At 43.9% G+C, this 27,551-nt stretch overlaps 1 protein-coding gene across 1 annotated transcript in view; it reads left to right on the forward strand.

Annotated features, from left to right (window-relative positions):
• Positions 1-27,551, forward strand: part of ASCC1 (activating signal cointegrator 1 complex subunit 1) — a 76,131-nt gene that overhangs the window by 3,753 nt on the left and 44,827 nt on the right. The window contains exons 3-6 of the mRNA XM_049789189.1: positions 1,057-1,156; positions 3,349-3,446; positions 9,555-9,733; positions 24,066-24,202. Of these exons, the coding sequence (XP_049645146.1) occupies positions 1,057-1,156; positions 3,349-3,446; positions 9,555-9,733; positions 24,066-24,202 (514 nt within the window). The remainder of the gene's footprint in view (positions 1-1,056; positions 1,157-3,348; positions 3,447-9,554; positions 9,734-24,065; positions 24,203-27,551) is intronic.

A 27,551-nucleotide genomic window follows, 5' to 3' on the forward strand; every position in this document is an offset into this window, starting at 1 on the left:
GAGGGGTGATAGGCCCTATACCCAGAAATACTTAGAGTTTACTCAGGCTTTGTGCTCAGGGATCACTCCTGGTGGGAATCGGGGACTGTATGAGGTGCTAGGAATTAACTGGGCTGTTTATATGTATAAAGGTAAGTACTCTACCTGTTGTATTATCTCTCTGGCCCTATTCTTTATTTTTTGGTTTTGGGGCCATACTCAGTGGTGTTCAGGAACCCCTATGGGATGCCAGGAATGGAATTTGGGTCAGCTGCATGCAAAGCAAGTGCCTTACCCACTGTACTAGCTCTCTTGTGCTATTCTTTATTTTTCTTTCCCCCTAAGAACAGGTTAGAGGAATGTCTGAGCCATATTCTGCAATGTCAAGTGTGGGTTGCTCTTTGTGCCTTGTATTGCTTTTTTACATTTGCTTTTAACTTATTTTGGGGTCCTTTGGCTATACTACCAAGCAGTGCTCAGGGCTAGCAAGTATTCCTCACCCTTGACAGTGCTTTGGTGGGGGGACTCTCTGCAGTGCAGGGATTAAACCAGGGTCGATTTATGTAAGGCACTTGCAGGACTTACCCCCTGTACTATGTCTCTGCCTTTTGCCCCCCTCCCATTTTTTGGTTTGTTTTTTGGCCACACCTGGTGACGTACAGGGCTTACTTCTGGCTATGTGCTCAGAAATCGCTCCTGGCTCAGGGGACCATATGGGACTCAGGGGGATCGAACCGCAGTCTATCCTGGGCTAGCGCTTGCAAGGCAGATGCCTTATGGCTTGCACCACCGCTCTGGCTCCCCTCTCCCCATCATTTTTTTTTTGGGGGGGGGGGCCACACCCGGCGGTGCTCAGGGGTTACTCCTGGCTGTCTGCTCAGAAATAGCTCCTGGTAGGCACGGGGGACCATATGGGACACCGGGATTCGAACCAACCACCTTTGGTCCTGGATCGGCTGCTTGCAAGGCAAACGCCGCTGTGCTATCTCTCCGGGCCCTCCCTATCATTTTTTAAGCTGGCACAGGGGCTCACAGCCAAGGAGCACCAGCTCTGAAGGGTGTTGGGTGTTTTCACAGGCTTCGTGGAATGTGCTGAGGAACTTGCTGATGTCTACGAGGTGGTGCAGACCCCTAACGGCTTCCGGTGCACAGTGAGGGCACCCAGCTTACTCTACAAGTGAGTGAGGCCACCTGAGTTTTCTGCTGCTGAGCAGATGGGCTTTCGGCCTGGTCAGTGGGGTGCCCAGGTGCTGGTGATAATTCTGGTCTCAGAATTTACAAGAATCAATTCACAATGACATTCGTCCTTCTGCATGTCTCCACCACCTTCTGCTGGTGTTGGTGTTGGGTTGGGTCCAGAATTGAGCTTTCCCTACACAAGGAACTCAGAAACCAGCCTTGAGAATGTAATAGCAAAAGGGAGGTTTTAATTTCCAGCTAGCTGGTGTCCCTGTTTGTCCAATGCAGTGGAACTTTGACAAGGACCCTGAATCAATTATTCAAGCTCTGTGTGTGTGTGTGTGTGTGTGTGTGTGTATACATACATATATATATAGTTACAATCTTAACATTAGCTTAACATTTCAAGCAGCCACCTGATATCTGTTCTAAGCACACTTTGTAGTTTTTTTGGAAACCTTTGCCAACCTCTTATTGTTTAAATTATTTTTGCCATCTCTGGCCATATTGGTGGAAACATCCTCCTCTTGGTGTTCCTGAGGGGCACTAGTGCACATCTTGGGCCCATTTTGGTGAGAACATCCTGTGCTACCCCTTTTCAAAAAGCGAGTTTGACAACTGCTTATTCTCACATTATAAGCTTTTACATACTTATTGTGGCTGGCTTTAGGGTCTCAGGATTTAACAATCCCCTCTAACTGGATTTTACCTCTTTAATATCTTTTGTTTGTTTTTGGGCCACACCCAGCAGCAGTAGGTGTTATTTCTTGCTCTGCTCAGAAATCCAGAAATCACTCCTGGCAGTGCTTAGGGGTCTATATGGGATGCCAGAGGTCGAATTGGGTGCACCAGCATGCAAAGCACACATCCTTTCCACTGTGCTATTGCTCTGGCCCCTCTTCAATATCTCTTGAATATTCTACTGACCCCTTTATTGCAACCCTTCTGCCTTGCCTGTGAGTGATTTCATGGTTTCCTTTCTCCATGCAAGAGGATAAATGATGATTGTTTTGGTTTGTTTTTGTTTTGATTTTAAATCTATACCTGATGGTACTCAAGGGTTACTCCTGGCTCTGCACTCAGAAATCGCTCCTGGCAGGCTTGGGGAACCATATGGGATCCTGGAATTGAACCTGGGTCCATTCTGGTCAGCCACATTCAAGGAATCGCCCTACTGCTATGCTATGGCTCCAGCCTTGATTTTTTTCAAAGGCAAATGTGATTATTTTATTATCTCTGCTTCAGATCTCTCAGCATTCTTCCCATGAAGATGCAATTCTGGTTCCTTGGTATAATGGTCCTAGTCTTGGACATGACTAAGCTACTGATATTTTTCTGGGTTTTATGCTTCAGCATGATGGCTTAGTTCAAATCCACAAAAACCAGATTCATTCCTGCCATAAAACTTGGGTCTCTGCTATCATTTGGCCTGATAATCTCTCCTCTGCCTTTATTACTTCATGCTTCCTCTTTGGCCTTTGAAGCTCAGCTTTTTATTTCATTTCTCCCCTTCTGCTATTGTTTCTGTGATGAAATTCTTTTTTTTTTTTTTTTTTTTTTTTGGTTTTTGGGCCACACCTGGCAGTGCTCAGGGGTTACTCCTGGCTGTCTGCTCAGAAATAGCTCCTGGCAGGCACGGGGACCATATGGGACACCGGGATTCGAACCAGCCACCTTTGGTCCTGGATCGGCTGCTTGCAAGGCAAACGCCGCAGTGCTATCTCTCCCCGGGCCCTGTGATGGAATTCTTTATTTTTTTTTTTTTGTCTTGTTTTGTTTTTCGGGCCACACCCATTTGATGCTCAGGGGTTACTCCTGGCTAAGCGCTCAGAAATTGCCCCTGGCTTGGGGGGTCCATATGGGACCCCGGGGGATCGAACCGTGGTCCTTCCTTGGCTAGCGATTGCAAGGCAGACATCTTACCTCTAGCGCCACCTCGCCAGCCCCGGAATTATTTTTTTTTTAAGTTATTTTCATATTTCTTACTTAATTTAATCTTACCTAATTTTTTGGTTTTGGCCACACCCAGCAGCATTCAGAGCTTGCTCTTGGCTATGTGCTCAGAAATTGCCCCTGGCAGGCTCGGGGAATGATGGAGGTTGAACTCTGATCAGCCATGTGCAAGGCAAATGCTCTACCGCTGTGTTATGGCTCTGGCCCCTAATCTTAATCTTTTTCTTTATGTTTTAGGCATATAGTTGGAAAGAGAGGGGACACTCGGAAGAAACTCGAAATGGAAACGAAAACTTCAATTAGCATTCCTAAGCCTGGACAAGAAGGAGAAATTGGTGAGACTCAGTCTATTTGATTTGATTTGATTTTTGGTCTATAGCTGGCGATGCTCAGGGCTTACCCCTGGCTCTGCACTCAGAAGTCACTGCTGGTGGGTTCAGGGGACCATGTAGAATGTCAGGGATCGAACTCAGGTTGGCCTCTTGCAAGACAAATGCCTTCTTGGCTGTGCTGTCACTCCAACCCCTCAATTTATATATTTAAATTCACTTTTTTTGGGGGTGGTCACACCCAGTGATGCTCCAGGGGTTACTCCTGGCCTTGTGCTCAGAAATTGCTCCTGGCTTGGGGGACCAGATGGGACACCAGGGATCAAACCAAGGTTCGTCCTGGATTGGCCGCATGCAAGGCAAATGCCCTATCGTGGTGCTATTGCTCTGGTTCCTTAAATTCACTTTTGCATATGTATGGAATAATATAACCCAGCGGAGCTGTTTAGTTAATGTATTAGTGGTTAAATGATTTTGTAGCTATTGGACTTGTTTTATCTTGTTTTGGGAACATACCTACCAAGGTTCAGGGTTTAGCTCCTGGCTCTCTATTCAAGGATCATTCCTGGAGGGGCTTGGAGACCACATGTGCTTTTTGAGGATTGAACCCAGGCTAGCTGCATGCAAGGCATACCTTACCCACTCTTCTTGCTCTCCAGCCCCACTGTTTGACTTTTGATGGTCATAATGATTAGTCTTCCAAATGAGGAAAGATTTGTGGTTTTTTTTTTTTGTTTTTGTTTTTGTTTTTTGGCCACACCCGGCGGTGCTCAGGAGTTACTCCTGGCTGTCTGCTCAGAAAGGGGACCATATGGGACACCGGGATTCGAACCAACCACCTTTGGTCCTGGATCGGCTGCTTGCAAGGCAAACGCCGCTGTGCTATCTCTCCGGGCCCATGAGGAAAGATTTGTGTTAATTTATATAGTTAGTTGGCCACATCTAGTGGTCTAGCTTGGGGGCTACCCAGCGCTCTGGGTTGTTCCTGGGGTGTGTGAAAGTTGTATTTCCACAGACTTGGTTGACTGACTTTCTGGGTCCTCATTTTATACTTTCCATACCCTGATGAACCAGTTTCTAGATTCCATTGTGTATTCGATTTCTCTTATACTTAGTTTTTTCTTTTGGGCCACACACCTGGTGGTGCTCAGAGGTTGAAGTAATGACCCAATTCAATAATTTCTCTGGTAAAGAGCTGTTCAGAAAGACAAATCAATTCTAAATGTGTCTGTCCATCCCTTCATGGTCTGGAGTGCACACAGCTTGTATGGGTAAGTGATTATGGGACAGGAGCATTGGAGAGGCAAGATCTAGATACATTTTCTAGGGAACATTGTATGATTGAAACTAAACTAACAACTTTGTTGTTGTTGTTTTGTTTTGGGGCCACATCCAGTGGTGCTCAGGGGTTTCTCCTGGCACTGCGCTCAGAAATTGTGTCTGGTAGCACAGGGGACCATATGGGATGCCGGGGATTGAACCCTGGTTGGCTAAATGGAAGGCAAATGCCCTCCCTGTAATGCTATCTTTCTGGCCCCATCAACAAACAACTTTTTAAATATCTCATGATGATTTAATTAAAAAAAATCTTGCTGGAGTGTCAAAAGCCATGGTTTAGGCATAGCTAAAACCAGTGAGCACCCCCACCCCAGCATGACTAGCTGAGAGAATCACGCCCCTAATAACTGACTGTGATATTTTCTCAAGCTTAGCTTATTAGTAGTTGCAAACATCTTATTTTGGCCTAAATATGAATCTCTCTTCTGCTGTACTATATATTTGAGCATTTACCTCTTTACCTGGGAAACTTAGCATCAAGAAGGAACATATAACTAACAGGTATTTGGTTATTGCCTTGCCACCCTGCCCTCTCAGATGAAAGGAATGTTTGATTTGGGACATGCCTGATGCATAAGGTACTTCTGTTCACTTGCTAATCTTTTACCTCGCAAATACTATCCAAGCCTAAGAACTTCAGTGACTTTTTCTGATCTTGGGGATCAGAGAGTTTAGCCAGCCACAGGCAAGGCAAGGACCTTAACCCCTCTGACCCTACTGACACTTTTGAAGAACTTTTTTTGTTTGTTTGTTTTTTGGGGCCACACCCGGTGACACTCAGGTTACTCCTGGCTATGTGCTCAGAAATCGCTCCTGGCTTGGGGGACCCTATGGGACATCAGGGGATCTAACCCCGGTCCATCCTAGGCTAGTGCCAGCAAGGCAGACACCTTACCACTCTGCGCCACCGCTCAGGCCCTTGAAGAACTTTTATCAAGCATTAACTTCATTAGAATTACAAATACAAGAGCTTAGTCTTTCTTTAAGCTTTTTTTTTTTTTTTTGGTTTTTGGGCCACACCCGGTAACGCTCAGGGGTTACTCCTGGCTATGCACTCAGAAGTTGCTCCTGACTTCTTGGGGGACCATATGGGACACCGGGGGATCGAACCGCGGTCCGTCCAAGGCTAGCGCAGGCAAGGCAGGCACCTTACCTTTAGCGCCACCGCCCGGCCCCTTTCTTTAAGCTTTTAAAGTTCAAGTTATAATTCAAATTTTGATCATCTTGTTAAAATATTTCTTTGTCTAGCTTTTTCTTGGGGGCAGGGGTATCCTGGTGCTAAGGGCTTACTCCTGGCTCTGTGCTCAGGGATCACTCCTGGCAGACTCTAGGGACCTTATATAATGCTGGGGATCAAATCTGGTCAGCCACCTGCAAGGTAAATGCTGCTGTTTTTTCCTGTTCCTTCCTGCTGTTCTATGCTCTGGCCCTGTCTAACTTATTCTATGCTTAAAAATAAATGTATGCTTAAAAAAAGAAGCTTGAAGAAATTATAGATAAGCTTATGAGCTTTATAAAGGGAAGTCACTCAATATGAACCCTAGAAATAACCATTATTATTGTTACAACATTTGGGGTTAGGCTTCAGTAACACCAAGAGGTGCTTAGTGTCTACACCTGACTCACAATCATTCCTGCTGTTCCTCAGAGGACAATAGACCCTAGACCTCAATGCCTATTTTATTTCTCTGGTCCAGTATTATTATTATATTATTATATATTAATATATATTATGTAATATCATCATATTATTATATGATCAGTTTATCATTACTATGCTGCCCATTTCTCCCCTATCTATAAAATTATATTAATAACTTTATGGACTGAGAAATCTAACATGGTGTATGGCAGATGGAAACCTTCCCCATTTCCAGGTACTAGTCATTCCAGAACTTTGCCAGAAAAAAGAGGAGCTGTGTGGCAAAGATTTCATTTTGACTTAACACAGTAATTCTGTGTAAAAATATGAGTATGTGTGCTTGTTAAAAAAGAAAGAATTTGGGGCCGGAGAGATAGCACAGCGGTGTTTGCCTTGCAAGCAGCCGACCCAGGACCTAAGGTGGTTGATTCGAATCCCAGCGTCCCATATGGTCCCCGTGCCTGCCAGGAGCTATTTCTGAGCAGATAGCCAGGAGTAACCCCTGAGCACTGCCGGGTGTGGCCCAAAAACAAAACAAAACAAAAGAAAGAATTTAGGGGGCTAGAGAGAGAGCACAGCGGTAGAGCATTTACCTTGCAAGTAGCCAATTCAGAACGCATGGTGGTTCGAATCCCTGTATCCCATATGCTTCCCCATGCTTGCCAGGTGTGATTTCTGAGTGCAGAGCCAGGAGTAACCCCTGAGCAATGCCAGGTCTGACCCCAAAACAAAACAACAACAACAAAAAAAAAAAAAAGAAGAAGAAGAAGAAAGAGTTCAGCAAAACTAATTTAACTGAAACCAGAAGGTAAACTGTCTTATTGATCCTACAAGGATATAAAGAAAATATCAAATTTATCATTTAAGATAAATTGAGTTGAGATGTGAAATGGAGGTGGTTTTGGTATGATGTTTACTCTCACTTACTCATTTTCTTCTACTTCTTAAATTAGATAGATGGAAGAAGGAAACGAGTAGGTAGATTTTCACTTGTTCTCTCGAGTGCAGCCAGGAACACCTTGGATTTACTGCACTTTTGATTTTGAATTAAAATCTTTTGAGCCTGAACAACAACTTTTGAGTGTTGTTCAGAAACCTTTTCTTTTTTATTTGATTGTTTCCTGAATTCATTTGGTGATGCTCACGGCTTCTTCCTAGCTCAGGGATCACTCTTGGCGGGGCTCGGGGACCATATGCAGTGTAGGGATTTGAGAGGGGAATAGAATCCAGTGGCAGCCTCTGCCTGCTGTATTATCCTGTATTATCTCTTCCTCCAATTCCCAGAAACATTTTAGTGTGGCCAGTTATATTCCTGAATTGACAGCAGTAAAAACATCACACCCAGTGATGCTCAGGAGTTACTTTTGGCTCTGCGCTCAGGAATCACTCTTTGCAGTGCTCAGGAGACTTATAGGATGGAGATTGAACCCGGATCAGCTGTGTTCAAGGCAAATGCCCTCCCTGCTGTGCTATCACTCTGGTCCCATGTTTTATAGTCATTGACCACTTTTTTTGTTTGTTTTTGGGCCACACACAATGATGCTCAGGGGTTACTCCTGGCTCTGCACTCAGAAATCGCATCCGGCTTGGGAGACCAAATGAGATGCTGGGATCAAACTGTGGTCTGTCCTAGGCTAGTGTGTGCAAGGCAGACGCTCTACCGTTTGTACCACTGGTCCGGCCCCTATTGATCACTTTTGAAACATTTTGATCTTAGCACCTTTCAGGTTGACTTTTCAGTTTTCCCTTTAGGAAAATGAACACATGTTATTAGTCTTTATTTCCACTTAACTGTCTTTTATTGTTGTTGTTGTTGTTTTTGGGTCAAACCTGGTGGTGTTCAGGGGTTACTCCTAGCTCTGGGCTCAGAAATTGTTCCTGGCAGGCACGGGGGATCATATGGGATGCCGGGATTTAAACCACTGTCCTTCCACATGCAAGGCAAATACCCTACTGCTGTGCTATCTCTCCAACCCCCAAACTGTCTTTTTAATTAAAGAGACCAGATTTATTATTTTGCACCAAAGTTTTATAAAAGAACTAACCACAAGTGCTAAATTTCTTCTTCCTGTCCTTCAACAGATGAGTGGCTAAAGAAACTGTGGTACATATACACAATGGAATACTATGCAGCTGTCAGGAGAGATGAAGTCATGAAATTTTCCAATACATGGATGTACATGGAATCTATTATGCTGAGTGAAATAAGTCAGAAGGAGAGAGATAGATGCAGAATAGTTTCACTCATCTATGAGTTTTAAGAAAAATGAAAGACATTTTTGCAATAATTCTTTTATTTTTATTTTTATTTTATTTTTTTGCAATAATTCTTAGAGACAAAAGAGATAAGGGCTGGAAGGTGGTGACATGAAACTCACCACAAAGAGTGATGAGTGCAGTTAGAGAAATCACTACACTGAGAACTATCCTAACAATGTGAATGAATGAGGGAAGTAGAAAGCCTGTGAGTACAGGTGTGGGTGGGGTGGGGAGGAGGGAGATTTGGGACATTGGTGGTGGGAATGTTGCACTGGTGAAGGGGGATGTTCTTTACATGACTGAAATCATACAACTACAATCATATTTGTAATCACAGTTTTTAAATAGAGATAATTAAAAAATTTCTTCCCCCTCTTTTTCCTTTTATTTTTTTTTTTCAGGTCACACTGTATGTTGCTTAAGGTTTACTCTTGGCTCTGTGCTCAGGGATCATTTCTGAATGATTGGGGACTATATGTGGTGCTGAGGGTTCAAACCAGGTCACTGGGATGCACTGAACTACATCTTAGACCTTTATTTAGCTTCCTTACCTTTGGTGCTGTCCACTGGTCAGGATTAGTTTACTTTTGGGGTCAGAGCAATAGCACAGTGGGGAGGGCATTTGCCTTGCATGTGGCCAAATGATTTCAATCCCCGGCATCTGATATGGTCCCCTGAACCTGCCAGGAGTAATTTCTGAGCATAGAGCCAGGAGTAAACCCCGAGTACCATTGGGTGTGACCCCAAACAGGAAAAAGAGATCATATTCAAGACTGTTGTAGCTGGCTCCCCATTGACAGTGTAAGAGCCCTCCTGAGTGTGCTCCTGCTTCTCCTGTTGACAGTCTCTCTGCTCACTTTTTCGTTTGTTTGCAGTGATCACTGGCCAGCATAGAAATGGTGTTGTTTCAGCCCGGACTCGAATTGATGTTCTTTTGCTCACTTTTCGAAGAAAGCAGCCCTCTACCCACTTCCTTTCCTTTTTCCTCAATGAAGTAGAGGTTCAGGAGCGATTCCTCAAGTTCCAGGAGGAAGTGCTGGAGAAGTGCTCCATGGTAAGCCGACACACACACACACACACACACACACACACACACACACACGCTCCATGGTAAGCCGACACACACACACACACACACACACACACACACACACACACACACACACACACACACACACACACGAAGAGATAGCACAGCTGTAGGGCATTTGCCTTGCATATGACCTGGGAAAGTCCTAGTTCAATTCCCAGGCATCCCATATCAACTTTGTTTTTTTGGGGTTACACCCGGCAGCGTTCAGGGGTTCTTCCTAACTCTGCATTCAGAAGTCACTCCTGGCATGCTCGGGACCATATGGGATGCTGGGATTCGAACTGGGGTTCATCCTGTATTGGCTGCGTGCAAGGCAAATGCCTTACCCCTGTGCTACTGCTACAGCCCTCGGCATCCCATATGGTCCCCCAGCATGCTGGGGCGATTTCTGAGTGTAGAACCAGGAGTAACTCCTGAGCACTGCTGGGGTGGCCCAAGAACCAATTAATTAATCTATCAATATATAAAGGGTTTTTTTTTTTTTGTTTGTTTGTTTTTTTTTTGGTTTTTCGGTCACACCCGCCAGCACTCAGGGGTTATTCCTGGCTCCACGCTCAGAAATTGCCTCTGGCAGGCTCTGGGGACCATATGGGATGCCGGGATTCAAACCATCGTCCTTCTGCATGGAAGGCAAATGCCCCATCTCCATGCCATCTTTCTGGCCCCGATATATAAAGTTTAAACATACAGATATACTCACTCACACTCACAGACGGATATACAAGTTGGAGTACAAAAGTGACTTATGATTAAAATAGGAAAAATAAGTCAAAGGAATTCTTGCTTATCTTCTCTTTTCATTTGGAGCCGAAAAACAAAAAAAAAAAATTAGCCATATCAGCATTTTCTCACTATATGCAATAGAAATATCTCTAAAATATGTTAAGACTCAGCCTTCATATTTACACTTTTGCACACCTGTGAGACACACTTCTTTTGTTTTGCTTTTTATTTGGGTGGGGGGGATGCTCACACCTGGCAGTTCTCAGGTCTTACTCCTGCCTCTGAGTTCAGAGATCGCTCCTTGAAGGATTCAGAGGAACCGTCTATGATCAAAACGAGGTTGGCTGTATCCAAGAAAATGCCCTCCCGACTGTTCTATTGCTCAAGGTGGCTGTATCTAAGGCAAATGCCCTGCCCACTGTCCTATTGCTCAGGCCCTGAGATACAGTTCTGATGAGCTGGTTTGGGATTAGTAACTAAAAGAGAAATACAAAGACAGAGTTATCATACTTATGTAACAGTGAGATGCCTATGACCAGTGATAACGAAGAATCTAAATTAGGAAGCAAATTAATCTTATTTTCCTCCCCCCATTTCTGCAGTGTTTCCACAATCAGTAGGGGTTATCCATAGTTGGTGAGCACCAGAGATCTCACACTTGCATGGTTCCAGGATCTCCAACAGTACAACGTCTGAGATGTAGGGCACATGGAGCAGTGTCCAGGTTTGAACCAAAGGCCGCACCAGCCACATGCTTATAGTTGCTATGCAGACTCTCCATTAATGATCCCTTGAGGGAGCCGGAGATATAGCATGGAGTTAGTGCATTTGCCTTGCATGCAGAAGTACGGTGGTTTAAATCCTGGCATCCCATATGGTCCCGCGAGCCTGCCAGCAGCGATTTCTGAGTGTAGAGCCAGGAGCAACTCCTAAGCACTGCTGGGGAGGACCACCCCCCCCCCACACACAAAAAGTTCCCATGAAAGAGATTTAAAATTCTCACAGGATGGGGCCGGAGTGGTGGCCCCGAGCCTGCCAGGAGCAATTTCTGAGTGTAGAGCCAGGAGCAACCCCTAAGCGCTGCCGTGTATGACTGCCCCCCCCCCCAAAAAAAATTCCCTAGAAAGAGATTTAAAAGTCTCACACAGGATGGGGCTGGAGCGGTGGTGCAAGTGGTAGGGCATCTGCATTGCACTCACTGACCTAGTACAGACCGCGGTTCGATCCCCCAGCGTCCCATATGGTCCCCCAAGCCAGGAGCTATTTCTGAGCGCACAGCCAGGAATAACCCCTGAGCATCATTGGGTGTGGCCCAAAAACCAAAAAATAAAAAAATAAAATTCTCACAGGAAGGGCTGGAGCAATATTATAGTGTCTAGGGCATTTGCCTTGCACACAACCAACCTGGGTTTGGCCCAGCATCCCATATGGCCCCTCAAACCTGCTAGGAGTGATTTTGAGTACAGAGCCAGGAGTAAACCCTGAGCACCATTGAGTGTGGCCTAAAAACAAACAAACAAAAATCTCAGAGGAGTGGGCCATAACAGCAAGGAGGGTGTTGCGTTGCATACAGCAGACCCAGTTTGGTCCCCTGAGCCCCACCAGGAAAGATCCCTAAGCACAGAGCCAGGAGTAAACCCTGCTAGATATAGTCCAAAAATAAAATAAAAAACAAAAAAAAAACTTATTGACAATTTAAAAAATGATTGTTTTGGGGTTTGGAGCCATAGCACAGTGGATATAGCAGGTTGGGCATTTGCCTTGCATGTGGCTGACCTGGGTTCATTCCCTGGCATCCCACATTGTCCCCTGAGCCTGCTTGGAGTGATTTCTGAGTGCAGAGCCAGAAGTAATTCCTTATCACTGCTGGGTGTGGCCTAGACACCCCCCCAAATTGTTTTTAAAATAGGAAAACAATCTATTTACAAAACAGAAAGGATGAATAATATATCACATGTGTTTTTGTTATTTTTTACTACTAAGATAATATTGTGGCATAATTCCTTTTGATATACACATTTTAAAATATAGCAGGTTGGGCATTTGCCTTGCATGTGGCTGACCTGGGTTCATTCCCTGGCATCCCACATTGTCCCCTGAGCCTGCTTGGAGTGATTTCTGAGTGCAGAGCCAGAAGTAATTCCTTATCACTGCTGGGTGTGGCCTAGACACCCCCCCAAATTGTTTTTAAAATAGGAAAACAATCTATTTACAAAACAGAAAGGATGAATAATATATCACATGTGTTTTTGTTATTTTTTACTACTAAGATAATATTGTGGCATAATTCCTTTTGATATACACATTTTAAAAGTAAAATTAATGGGCCCAGAGAGATAGCACAACAGCGTTTACCTTGCAAGCAGCCGATCCAGAACCAAAGATGGTTGGCTCGAATCCCGGTGTCCCATATGGTCCCCTGTGCCTGCCAGGAGCTATTTCTGAGCAGACAGCCAGGAGTAACCCCTGAGCAACACCGGGTGACCCAAAAACAAAAAAACAAACAAACAAAAAAAAGTAAAATTAACATGTATATAGTTTTAATTTTTATTGTCTTTGAAATTAAACATTTTGTCTTGTTATTTTTTTATTTGTTTGTTTTGGGGCACTCAAGGGTTACTTTTGGCTCTACGCTTCTGCTCGGGGGACCAAATAGGATGCCAGGATTGAACCCCAGGTTCCTCCCTGATTGGCTGCATGCAAGGCAAACATCCTACTGCTATGCTCTAACTCTGGTCCTTAAGTATTTTTTTTAAATGCACAAATCCTAAATCTGTTTTTTTTAAACCACACCCAGTGTTGCTCAGAGGTTACCCCCGGCTCTGCTCAGGAATCACTCCTGATATAGGATACTGGGGATTGAACCTGGGTAGACTATGTACCAGGCAAATGCCCTACCCGCTCACTGTACTATCATTCCAGCTTCCTAAATCTTTTTTCCTTTGGAAATCAGGAAGAAAATTATAATAGAAAAAAAACCTGAAATAACATAATCTTATTTTAATAGTTGTTCATACAGTTATAAATAAGTAATTTATGATTGTTTATTTATTGATTGGGTTTTGGGGCCGTGCCCAGCAACGCTCAAGCTATTCCTGGTGGTGTTCTACCTGTTGTACTATCTCTCCTGCCCCTTCTGAAAATTATAGCACAGTAAAATAGACTTGGAGGTGTACAATTCCTATATTTTTAAAATACATACGAAAAGATTTGTGTGACCACTTGCAAAATTGGGATAAAAACTAGTTCAACCAATGCCCCCAAACTCTCCTTACACAGTAATGTCTTCCTCAAACTCCGCCCCAATACCATAGTCTTTACTGGGACATTATTCAGTCTGTCATGAGAATGCCATGGTGTGGAAATAGATGTGCCCTTTGGGAAATGACATTTGTCATTTTGCTTGGGGTCATTTCTGGCAGTGCTCAGGGGACAAACTAATGCCAGGGATTGAACTTGGGCCTCCTGCATGCAAAGCATGCATTCAACTCATGAGCTCTTGCCTCCTGAACTCTCTCTGACCTTGACCCTTGTTATTTAGAAGTTTGCGTTTGCTTTTCTGCATTTGGGAGACTGTGATGCTATCTTTGTGATTAATATGTCAATTCATTCTCTTCATCTGATAACATATGCTGTACAGTTCCAGGGTTTTCCATGTCTTTGTGCATCTTTAATTTTTCTTGGATGTGGTTTATAATGTGTGTACCTTATTTGTACAAGATTTGTATTCTAGGGCCCAGGGAAATAGTTTGGGGGTTAGGGTAAAGCATGCTCTTTGACCTGAATTGTGCATCTGGAATCACGTGACTCCCTGAGCACTGTGGTGCAAGAGGTTCCCAGAACCCTCAGGACCTGGTAGCACCATAGCTCTCGGCCTGAGCAGTGCAGCTTTGCCAGCCTAGGCATTATTCTATCATGTTGATTGAATGTTGCCAGAATGACCCCGTGGCACTACCTGAGGAGGGTTTCTTCAGAAATCCTTGTATTCTGGTGTTCTAGAAGTGTTAATATGGTTTTTATATGGTTTTTATGGTATCATGCTTTCTATGGGGACCTTTGTCTTTCTTCTGCACCAATTTTCTTGTTTTCTGCATTTATGCATAGTAGTTGGTTTTGTTTTGTTTTGTTTTGTTTTTTTTTTTTTTTTTGAGGGGATCAAGGAGGTTAAGGGGCTTTAAAACTTAAGACACTTTTGTTGTTTTTTGGTTTTTGGGCCACACCCATTTGACGCTCAGGGGTTACTCCTGGCTATGCGCTCAGAAATCACTCCTGGATTGGGGGGATCACATGCAACGCCGGGGATAGAATCACGGTCTGTCCTACGCTATGCTTGCAAGGCAGACACCTTACCTCTAGCGCCACCTTCCCAGCCCCTATGCATAATAGTTTTTAGTGCTCTTTATGTCTTCTCTCTACAGAGATTCATTTCTTCCTGTCAAATAGTGTGATTATTTTCTCACTCAGGAGTCAAGCTTGTCCTTTACCTACCCTTGGCTCCCTGGGGAATCTCCTTCCATCATGCTCATCTGTTAGAGAGGAAAGATGATTTAGTCTCCTGACTTCATCCCTATCATCTCCCTGCCTCACCTTTCTAAACTGAGTATTTAGTGTTGGATTTAGCATCTGTAAGAGATTTTATCTATGTGATCAGCAGATAAGCTGCATCTTTTTTTTTTCTTCTTTCAATTTTTTTTTTTTCTTTCTTGCATTAAGATTCAGGGATGTCAAAAAAAAAAAAAAAAAAAAAAAAGATTCAAGGATGTCTCACTGCTGGAGAGTTCAAGCCCTGGCCAACTTTCGGTCATTCTGAGCTAGTAATGCTGCTCTCATTCCATTTGATTTCACAGCAGGGTGTCGTGGAAAGCACTTCAGTAATGGAAAACAGTAATTCAGAATTGTTTGGTGGAGCTTCGAAAGGCTTATAGATTTGTCTGCAGCAACAGGGGATTTCTCAGGCTGCCTGAAGAATCTAAATAAGTTCAAGCTCGAGAAACAACATAACAGTGCTTATACTGGAGTATGAAAGGCTGGCACTGGGCACAGACAGGGAATGAACCTGGTCCCTCCCTCCTCAGAGCTGTCTCTTCTCGGGATTTGGGTCACACATGGTGGTGCTTAGGGCCCACTCCTGTCTCTGGGTTTAGGGAGCACTTCTGGCGAGGCTTGGGAGACTAAATGGAGTATCAGGGATCAAACCTAAGTCAGCTGCATGTGAGGCAAGTGCCCTACTCACCGTACTATCACTCCTGTCCCAGTAGGATTATTATTATTATTATTATTTTGGTTTTTGGGCCAAACCCAGTGATGGTCAGGGGTCACTCCTGGCTATGTGCTCAGAAATCACTCCTGGCTTGGGCGACCATATGGGACACCGGGGGATCAAACCGCTCTCTGTCCTAGGCTAGTGCAGACAAGGTAGATGCTTTACTGTTTGCACCATCTCTCCAGCTCCTAGGATTATTATTTTTATGATTATGATTATTGATTATTGACCAAAAAAGCAAATTTATATGAGGAAGTTTCAGAGTGTAATTTAGTTTTTTTATATAAGGGGAGGGCAACTGAACTTGAAATTACCTTTGAGTCAATTGAAAATACAGATGGATGGGCCGGGCGGTGGCGCTAAAGGTAAGGTGCCTGCCTTGCCTGCGCTAGCCTTGGATGGACCGCGGTTCGATCCCCCGGTGTCCCATATGGTCCCCCAAGCCAGGAGCAACTTCTGAGCACATAGCCAGGAGTAACCCCTGAGCATTACCGGGTGTGGCCCAAAAACCAAAAAAAAAAGAAAATACAGATGGGGTTGTTTTGGCTGCTAGAATGGGGATAATGAGTGCTGACAGTCAGTAGGAAAGTAAGCCAAGGAGATGCTTACAAAATTCATAATGTACCAGTAGATGGGCATGGTAATGGATAATTATTTCTTAGTCCTGAGCTGTCTGATAGGAAAAAATAGTTGCAGGGCTGTGGGATAAAACTCTTCTGAAAAGGAGAGTCATACTACCCAGAGGAGATTCCTCAGGCAGTGGTCCTCAAACTATGGCCCGCGGGCCACATATTGTGTTTGTATCTGTTTTGTTTCTTCATTGCAAAGTAAGATATATGCAGTGTGCATAAGAATTCGTTCATAAGTTTTGTTTTTACTATAGTCAGACCCTCCAATGGTCTGAGGGACAGTGAACTGGCCCCCTGTTTAAAAAGTTTGAGTACCCCTGCCTCAGAGACTAGTGACGGAGGTCTTGAAGGAAGAACTTGACTTTGTACAGGGTATAGAGAAAGAGAAAGAAGAATGGCACTTTTGGATAGAGAGTTGTTCTACGCTGCTGTGTTTAGTGGAGGATGGAGAGTTTATGTGGTAGCTGAGAAAGTGAGGAATGTAACTAAGAGTTAAGGTTGCAGGACAGAAACTAGTCCAGTAGCTAGTGTGCTTTCTTAGCACCAAGCTGATCTGGATTCGGTCTCTGGAACCACCTGTGTTCCCCTGATCACTGCCAGGAATGATCCCTGAAGCCAGGTGTGGCCCCCCAAAACATAAATAAAACAATGTAAAATGAGTGATGGGAGAGATAGTTAAGCAGGTTGGACTTGTGTCTTGCATCCTGAGCAGGGCTTACTCCAGGGTCTGAGGTCCAGAATCACTCCTGGCATGGTTTGTGTGACTATATAGTGTGCCAGGGATCAAACCTGGATTAGCCACATGCAAGGCAAGTACTCTCTACTGCCTTAAAAAAATAACCATATATATATATATATATATATACATATATATATGCATATATATGTACAGGAATATAAAAGCATTGAATATTTTTATTGCCTTACTCCCAGTACATAGTGCCTGGGGATTTGATATAATTTGTTTAATTAGGACAAAGTAGATACCTTTTTATTGAATGTTTGAAACTATTTAACCGTGATTTACAAAGTTGTTCAAATACAGTTGTTTCAGGTATTTAATATTTTGATACCAATCCCACCACAGGTGTGACACTCCCAGTTTCCTCATTTTCCCACCCACTCCCCAAACCTTCCCCCTTTAGCAGGCAGAAAATAATATATATATATATATATATATATATATATATATATATATATATATATATATATATATATATTGGTTTTTGGGTCATACCCAGCAGCGCTCAGGGGTTTCTCCTGGCTCTAAGCTCAGAAATTGCTCCTGGCAGGTTTGGGGGACCATATGGAATGTTGGGATTCAAACCACCATTCTTCTGCATGCAAGGCAAACGCTTTACCTCCATGCCATCTCTCCAGTCCCACAAAATAATTTTCTTTTTTTTTTTTTTTTTTTTTTTTTGGTTTTTGGTTTTTGGGCCACACCCGGTAACGCTCAGGGGTTACTCCTGGCTATGTGCTCAGAAGTTGCTCCTGGCTTGGGGGACCATATGGGACGCCGGGGGATCGAACCACGGTCCGTCCAAGGCTAGTGCAGGCAAGGCAGGCACCTTACCTTTAGCGCCACCGCCCGGCCCACAAAATAATTTTCTTTTTAATATTGCTTGTGATAACATATATCTCATGATGGTGTTATTGAAGTCATTGTCTAAGGATTTACTGAGCTGTTATATGCTAGTAGAGCCTAGTGGGTTACCATTTTTGCTGGTTGAGCTTATTGGGCTCCTAGACAACCTTCCATCTAATTTGCTGTGCTACTACTGTGTTGTCAGTGCTGTGAAGTTTGGAGGTGTCATGATGATGCATGTGTTGCCATGTTCTACAGGAGCTGTGGAACTGGGCTGAGGCAGCAGTTGGCATCTCCCTGAGATTAATCATGGATCTGGGCTGTTTGTATGCCAGAGGAGATCAGGTGTATGTGGCATAGAGCAGAAACTGGGCCTGCTTCATTCTGAAAAGACTCCAGTGATGTTTGTTAGTCTGGAGACTGGGCCTACTTGCTTTAGCTCAGTTGTGGCATCTCTCAAAATATATAAAATTTTGAGACAGGAATTTACTTTCATTTCTAACAGATGCAAAGTGTTGTTTTTTTTTTGTTTTTTGTTTTTTTTTGGGCCACACCCTGTGACGCTCAGGGGTTACTTCTGGCTATGCCCTCAGAAGTTGCTCCTGGCTTCTTGGGGGACCATATGGGACGCCGGGGGATCGAACCGCGGTCCAGGCAAGGCAGGCACCTTACCTCCAGCGCCACCGCCCGGCCCGTTTTTTTTTTTTTTAATTTAACTACTTTTATTGTGGGGGGATTGGGCCACATATGGTTCTGTGTTTAGAATTTCCTGGCAGGCTAGGGAGACCAGATGGGATGCCAGGATCGTACCCGGGTCAGCCCTGGGTTGCCTTCATGCAAGGCAAATGCCCTACCACTGTGCTATCACTCCAGCCCCTATTTAGTAACTACTTTTTTTTTTTTTTTTTTTTTTTTAGTAACTACTTTTTAATGGAGAGATATGCTTGGGTGGTGTTGCAAAGGCTGATGACTGATTATTTGTTCTTTTTGTTTTTGTTTTTGTTGTAATGTATTCATCTCAGGCTTTATTTTTTTTTAGGGTATGGGAATTGGGACCACATCCAGCAGTGCTCTGGGCTACTCCTAACTGCTTCAGTGGTCACTCCTGGTGATGTTCTGGGAGTCCAGTGCTGACTGGACATTTTCTGGAATCAGCGCCTTAACCCTTGACTGCCTCTCTGACTCACCCTTGTCTTCTGTTTTGATTTTTTTTTTTTTTTAGTTTATCCTTGGCTTTTATAAACCTCTTTTCTTTTCTTAGTTATATCTGGAATCTACAGCCAAAATAATCAAAACAGAAAACCCTGTTTTCTGACCTTATACAATTTAAGGTGTTTATAATCTCAAATCAAGTCAGCTTTTCCCCCCAGCATTCTTTTTTTTTTTTTTTTTTTTGGTTTTTGGGCCACACCCGGCAGTGCTCAGGGGTTACTCCTGGCTGTCTGCTCAGAAATAGCTCCTGGCAGGCACGGGGGACCATGTGGGACACCGGGATTCAAACCAACCACCTTTGGTCCTGGATCGGCTGCTTGCAAGGCAAACGCCTCTCTCCGGCCCCCCCTCCCCCCAGCATTCTTAAAGAAAAGAAATGACTCAGCAGAACCTGATTTAGTTCTTAATGGTACTTTAAAATGGAGCACAGAAATGATATATATCCGTTTTTCTTTTTTTAATCGTTGCGTAGTCATGTGAAAAGAGAGAAAAGAGGGAGGATGGTCTTTGTTCAGTGCTGCTGTGTGCCAGAGGCTTCATGGATATTTCATTTAATCCTCAGAACAACCCTGAGGAAAAAAATATATCCGTTTTGTAGATGATAAAACTGGGCTTCAGAGCATTTCAGTGATTCATCTCAGGCCTCTTCTAATAGGTGGCAAAATTAGGATTTGAATTTAAGCTTGTCTTGCTGCAGAACCCAATGTTCTTTTCACCACTCTGCCTCACTTGAATGACTGTTATGTGAATGAGTTTTGTATCACTTGCCCAGGAGTGGTTTTTATGGAGCTTGAATATTAAAAAGGAAGGAATTATATATAAGGCACAGAGATAGCTTCTGTGCTTAGTTCCTTTTTTTTTTCTTTACATAGAATATCAGGGAGTGGATTGGTGGATCTGCCACAGATAACACTTATGTACTGTAGGTCTCATGGCTGCACATAGAGGGCTGATTTCTCTTTGATCTTACAAAGGCAGTCTAAGGTCTCCAGAAGAGAAATGGCTTCATTCATTACAGCTGGTTTGTGTTGAGAATTGGTATAGATAGAACCTTGGATGCTGTACTCTCTCGCCTTTTATAGCTACTAAATTCAAATCTCCTTTTTAAAAACTTGGCTTTCCTAGCAGATGTATTTGTGAGTATAATTTGAGGATTATTGTTGTTGCTGTTTTCTGGCATGTACTGTGAAGTAGAGTGTTAGAAATAGGGGCCAGGGCGGTGGCGCTGGAGGTAAGGTGCCTGCCTTGCCTGCGCTAGCCTAGGACGGACCGAGGTTCGATCCCCCGGCGTCCCATATGGTCCCCCAAGAAGCCAGGAGCAACTTCTGAGCGCATAGCCAGGAGTAACCCCTGAGCGTCACAGGGTGTGGCCCAAAAACCAAAAAAAAAAAAAAAAAAAAAAAAAAAGAAATAGGGGCCAGAGTTCTAGTACAGCAGGTTGGGTATTTGCTTTGCATGTGGCTGATCCAGTTCAATCCTCAGTATCCCATATACACTCCCAATCCCTCTAAGAATGACTCATGAGTACAGAGCCAAAATTAAGGCCAGAGCACTGCTGGATGTGACTTCAAATACAGAAAAGAAAGGGAGAGAGGTTGTGTTGTGAGTGAAGAAGTGTAAGAAATTGTGATATGGTGGACAGTGTCCTGATTCAATGGTGGGTGTCCTGATACAGTGGAAGGGGTCCTGATTGGACGGAAGGGGTCTAACTCTGAAGAGCTTCCTTCTGCACACTGGCAGCTATGGTAAATATTCCTGAATTAGCTGTCTCCTGAGTGGAAAAGTCAGTTGCCCCGCTAGGAAGCAGAACAAGTGTGGACTGATTCCTACTTCACTTGCTGGCCTTTCCCCTGCACTCATAGTTTGTAGATGAGTTTACTCCTTAATTGTTCCTGCTGAGAGCTTTGCAGGCGGCTCTGCTTCACTGGGTCCCTGGTGTTGGTTAAAAGAGAAACCCAGGATGTGACTGCTAAAGGGAGATCATGGAGTTGACACTCATATGTTAGGTTTAGGTGCACCTGGAGGTGCACACTGGCTCCACACTTAGAGATACATCCTGGTAGTGTTTGGTGGACCGTATGGGGTGTGGAGGATCTAGACAGAGTCATCTTTGTAGATCAGTATTTTCACAGAGGGACTTTTTGTTCATTTCAGGTGGATCTTTAGGGGAGGCTCTAAATAATTTTCTTTCTGCAAGGAAAGCAGAACAGGAACTGAGAATCTCTGAATTCTAGGCAAAAATCACCCCAGGGAATTGCTGCAACTTCACCCTTTGCTTCTCCTCACTGTATGGAAGGTTATTGACATTTGAGTTTTCAGGCGCCAGCCTGGGTGGCCAACACAAAGCAAGAAAATAGCTCCAGCATCAGTAATGGCGAGCTTGGAGCAGGGCCCAGAGTGATTAGAGACGCATTTGCTGTAGACCTTTGCTCATGCTGGTGACGAGTTTGTTGGGAGAAGTATAGACCAAGCAGAGATGAATGGTGTTCCGGAGATTTATATCATTGTCTGGAAGATGGTTTTATTCCATATTGAACTTAGACATTTCACTCAGGGACAAATGTTTCTTAGTAGACATTGTTGCTCAGCAGGGAAAAAGTTTTGTTCTATTTTCTAAAAGATCATCTAATAAGGTTCCATAATGTATTTGTTTGTTTATTTTTAGTGTTTGGGCCACATCCAGTTCTGCTCAGGGCTTACTTCTGGTTCACTCAGCATGCAGGAATCACTCCTGGTAGTACTTGGGGGATCGCATGGGGTGCCTAGAGTTGATCCCAGATCTGCCGTTTCCAAGGCAAATGCCCCATCTGCTGTACTATCACTTTGGCCCCATCAAAAAAAAATTTGTTTGTTTTTTGGGTCACATCTGGCAGCGCTCAGGGGTTACTCCTGGCTCTACGCTCAGAAATCGCTCCTGGCAGGCTCGAGAGAACCATATGGAATGCCAGGATTCGAACCACCGTCCTTCTGCATGCAAGGCAAATACCCTACCTCCATGCTATCTCTTCGGCCCCAAGGGCCCATCAAAATTTTATCATCTCCAGTAGAATTAAAATTCCCCAGGTCCCATAAAAATTTAATAATCTTTAGTAGAACTGAAGACAGGTTTAATCTATTTAGAGCTGGTTTTTCTGGGATACTGAAGGAGATGGCAGTAGAGGATCAACATTTAAAAGGGATGCAAAATGGAGCCAGTCTGATACCAGGAGTTAAATTCAGGGTTTCAGACATCTAGGGGTATGCTCTGCTTTGATCCCTGCCCACTTATCTTTGTTTGTTTGGTTTGTTTTTGGGGGGAGGGTCACATCTGGTGGTGCTCGGGATTTACTCCTTGGTGATGCTCAAGGCTTACTTCTGGCTTTGTGCTCAGGGATCATTTATGCTTTATAGGCATATCATGCATTGAACCCAAATCAGTTGTGTGAAAGGCAAGTATCCTCCCTGCTATACTATCTCTCTGGTCCCATCTGACCCTATCATTTCTTTGGTAGAAATGGGGGAACAACACCCAATGGAACTGTAAGAACCAAGATTGTCCCTCTAAGACCATGTTAAGGAACTCTAGACTAAGACAAGCCTAAATCCTAATAAAGTGTACTTTTCCACTCCTAGTTGAAGGCAGAGAAAAAGTTAACTCAGAAATATAATCAGGGGTCAGAGATATAGCCTGGAGGTAAGGTGTTTGCCTTTCATGCAGAGGGTCGGTGGTTCGAATCCTGACATCCCATATGGTCCCCTGAGCCTGTCAAGAGCGATTTCTGAGCATAGAGCCAGGAGTAACTCCTGAGTGCTGCCTGTGTGACCCCAAAACCAAAAACTATATATATATATATATATATATAAAATCAAAGTTGGTGTCCTCCAGGAGGGCTTGAAAAAAGGATCCCTTAATAGAAAAGAAAAAAAAAAAAAAAGAAAAAAGGATCCCTTGACAAACAAAGTTTGAATCAGAGTAACCCTTGACAGCCAGGGTCTGAATCAGAGTATCCCTTGACAACCAGGGTTTGAATCAGAATATCCCCCTGACAACTAGGTTTTGAATCAGAATATCTCTTGACAACCAAGGTTTGAATCAGAGTATCCATAAACAACCAAGTTTGAGCCAGAAAAAATCAGTGATTAATTAAGACATCTGTACAATGAAATGATTATACTGTTAATGTTCTGTTAATACTTGTAACTTCATTTTTTTTTGGGGGGGGGGTCATAGCCAGCAGCACTCTGGGGTTACTCCTGGCTCTGTTTTCTGTGCCTGCTCCTGGCAGGCACAAGGGACCATATGGGTTGCTGGGATTCGAACCACCGTCCATCCTGAATTGGCTGCATGCAAGGCAAATACCCTACCGCTGTGCTCTCTCTCCGGCTTCTAATGCTTGTAATTTCTATATAAACTGCTTGAAGATTTGACTCGGGGTCCTTGCCAAGATTCCCCTGGTGGGATGAGGCTTGGACCTTGGTTAACCAAATAAACTCCCTTTTGCACTTTGGATTATCGGAGGTGGTCTCTGACTTTCAGCACCAGGTATCAACTTGAACCCTAACAGAACTCAGGCTGTTCCTGGTTCTAGTTGGGACCATTCGCAGTGCTGGGATTCATACTGCTGTCTGCCACATGGAATCAAGGGCCTTAATCCTGTACTGTCTCCAGCTCACTTCCTGCTATATATTTCTGTTTCGTTTTGTTTGGGAACCATACTCATTGGTGCTCAGGGCTTCCTCCTGGCTCTTTGAACTCTGGGATCACCCCTGGTGGTTTCAGGGAACCAGATGCAGCACTGGGGATCCAAGTGCCTTCCCCATGTGCTCTCTCTTCCTCTCACTCCTACTCTTTCCTCTTAAGTGGATTGACTTGTCTTCTTTTTCTCTTTTTGATCACAGGATAATGGGGTCGACAGCTCAATTTTCCAGAACCCCAAAAAACTTCACCTCACGATTGGGATGTTGGTGCTACTGAATGAGCAGGAGGTGCAGCAGACGTGTGAGATGCTGCAGCAGTGTAAAGTGGACTTCATTGAGTGAGTGCTTGTGGTTGGGGCAGGACAAAGTCGCCCATTCTGGATGGGTTTTACAGACTGGATTTTTTGTTTTTTGTTTTTGTTTTTGGGCCACACCCAGCGGTGCTCAGGGGTTACTCCTGGCTGTCTGCTCAGAAGTAGCTCCTGGCAGGCACGGGGGACCATATGGGACACCGGGATGGTCCTGGATCGGCTGCTTGCAAGGCAAACGCCGCTGTGCTATCTCTCCGGGCCCTCCCTTGAGTAAATCTTAAAAATTGTTCCCGTGCCCCTTTCCTTTTCCTTTGTTAGGAACATAGTTGGGCATGACTGTCCCATTCTTTTCTCCAAAGGAGAGTTATCATGATTACCTACTGATAGATGTAGCCTAGCATTACACCAGTTTTTTATGCTATGGTCATGTGCATCTAAGCTTAGTGACTTGAAACAACATGAACCTCTTGCCTTCTAGTTAGTTCCTTGGGGGCAGAAGCCGGATGAGAGATTAGCCTGGTTAAAACTGGGCTGCTCTGCTGGGTGGCATTTATCTCTGGAGGATCTTTGGGGCAATCCTTTTCCTCCCACATTTGAACTGGGATCCTTCCTCCTCTTGTCTCCCCCAGACAGAGCAGGGGCTGTCCCTGCTTTTACAGATATCTGTGTAGATATCTGTTCCCTCAGAGGACCAGAAGTTAAAAGGGTGCTGCCCATTAAGCTTGGCTAATGCAGACCTCATGGTTCTGTGCCCAGGCATAGTGGCACCTAGGAGCCAGCAGAGTTGAGGTTTGGGGTGCTGTGTTGCAGGTAGGGCTACAACAAAGTGCTGGGTATCAAACTCAGGATTGATTTTTACCATCTATCTCCCAACCAAGATCTGTGCTTTTAAGGACTCTGCTCTGATTCCTGACTGAGCACTAGAGATATGATTCAGTGATTTAATATTTGGCTTTTGTGTGTGAGGGCCTGAGTGCCAATCCCAGCATTTTATATATATATATATATATATATATATATATATATATATATATATATATATATATAAAAGAATAAATCAGCAACACTAAGATCACAATTGAAGGATGTGGCTCAGTGTTATGAAGTGTGCTGTGCATGTATGAGGCCCTGGGTTTGATTCCTAGTATTACATACATAGATTGACAAATAAGGATTTCCAGGGCCAGAGCGATAGTTCAGCGGTAGTGCGTTTGCCTTGCATGCTGCCGACCCGGGACAGACCCAGATTCAATCCTGAGCATACCATATGGTCCCCTGTGCCTGCCAGGAGTAATTTTTGAGCATGGAGTCAGGAGTAACCCTGAGCGCTGCTGGGTGTGACTCAAAAACAAAACTAAACTAAACTAAAAAACCCCAAACAATTCAATTATAATAAACAAATGAATTTGGCCTTGTAGAAATATCTGGTTCATTGGGTAAAACACAGTGAGAGAATTTAATTTTTTCCCTTAATTCTGGTGCATATGAAACTGTAACAATGATGTCATATTTGTGGGCCATTTCTCCCCTTTCATTCATTTTTTTGGGGGGAGTAGAATCTGGGTCAGCTGTGTGCAAGGCAAATACCGTATCAGCTGTGCTATTGTTCCAGCCCTTATTTTTTATTTTTAATACATGAATTCTTTTTTTTTTTTTTTTTTTTTGTGGTTTTTGGGTCACACCCGGCAGTGCTCAGGGGTTACTCCTGGCTCCATGCTCAGAAATTGCTCCTGGCAGGCACGGGGGACCATATGGGACGCCAGGATTTGAACCGATGACCTTCTGCATGAAAGGCAAACGCCTTACCTCCATGCTATCTCTCCGGCCCAATACATGAATTCTTTAATTGAATCACTGAGATACACAGTTATAAATTGTTCATAATTGCTTTTCAGTCATACAATGTCCAACATCTTTCACCAGTGCATATTTCCTACCATCAGTGTCTCTAGTTTCCCTCTGCCTGTCCCTGAGGTAAACTATTTTCTTCTCTCTCTGTCTCTCTCTGTCTCTCTCTCTTCATTTTTTTTTCCCTTTTAGACACTGTGATTTGTAGTATTGCTACTGGAGGGATATTATGCACATCCCTTTTCCCTCTTTTCCGCACTTAGTTCTTGTCCAGAGTGATCGTTTCCTACTGTCATTCTCATAGTGGCCCCTTATGTGATCTGAGAACATTTTTCAGTTTGTTTTGTTTTGTTTTGTTTTGGTTTGGTTTTTGGGCCACACCCAGCGGTGCTCAGGGGTTACTCCTGGCTGTCTGCTCAGAAATAGCTCCTGGCAGGCACGGGGGACCATATGGGACACCGGGATTCGAACCAACCACCTTTGGTCCTGGATCAGCTGCTTGCAAGGCAAGCGCTGCTGTGCTATCTCTCCGGGCCCATCAGTTTTGTTTTTAAAACAAAACCAAAAGCTGCTGCATTTTCTTGGCTACCAAGAAAAGTAGAGAAGTATTTTGTTTGTTTCTACCTTTTGTAAATCAGGCCATAGATTTTCAACTAGAGAAACTTTGTTCTATGCTGAGTGAGGATTTAGCTTAGTTCCTCCCCTGCTTCTAAACTGCTTGCACTTATTGTGGTGGGTGTGCACAGAGTGACGAGCTGCTTTCATAGTTCCTAAAGAATTTTGGATTGTGGAGTTGGAGAGATAGTGCAGCGGTAGGGCGTTTGCGTTGCAAGCAGCCGACACAGGACCAATGGTGTGGTTCGAATCGGCATCCCATATGGTTGATCCCCTGTGCCTGCCAAAAGTGATTTCTGAGCACAGAGCCAGGAGTAACCCTGAGCGCCGCCAGGTGTGGCCAAAACCAAAACGAAACAAAAATGTGGCTCTATTGGAACTTAAATAGCATACTTCTATAACTGTTATAAATAAATGAGTAGAGCAGATTATTTCTTTTTTATTTTTTTTTTTTTTTTTGTTTTTTGGGTCACTCAGGGGTTACTCCTGGCTCTATGCTCAGAAATAGGTCCTGGCAGGCTCGGGGGACCATCTGGGATTCCAATCACCGTCCTTCTGAATGCAAGGCAAACACCTTACCTCCATGCTATCTCTCCGGCCCCTGGATTGTTTCTTTTATAGATTGGTGTGGTTGTAGAGCTTAAGGGATATTACCTCACTTGAATCAGAACTTTGATTCTAATTCTTGAGCTAATGGCTCCTGCAGTTATATAGATTCCCAGTGAATTATTTACAGTGTTCAATAAATGCTGGCACTCTCAATATGTCCCTGGTGACTTTTCTTTGTGAGATGTGAAATGCAAACTGAATCAGCTGAGTGTCTAGTGTGACAAATACACAGGGCTTCTTTAGCTCTACTATCACTCTTCGGCTTAAGTATTCCCAAAGGCCTGAGGTAAAACCTTTTCACACG

The sequence above is a fragment of the Suncus etruscus genome, chromosome 15 (genome assembly GCF_024139225.1).
Source record: "Suncus etruscus isolate mSunEtr1 chromosome 15, mSunEtr1.pri.cur, whole genome shotgun sequence".
Classification (NCBI taxonomy): Eukaryota; Metazoa; Chordata; class Mammalia; order Eulipotyphla; family Soricidae; genus Suncus; species Suncus etruscus.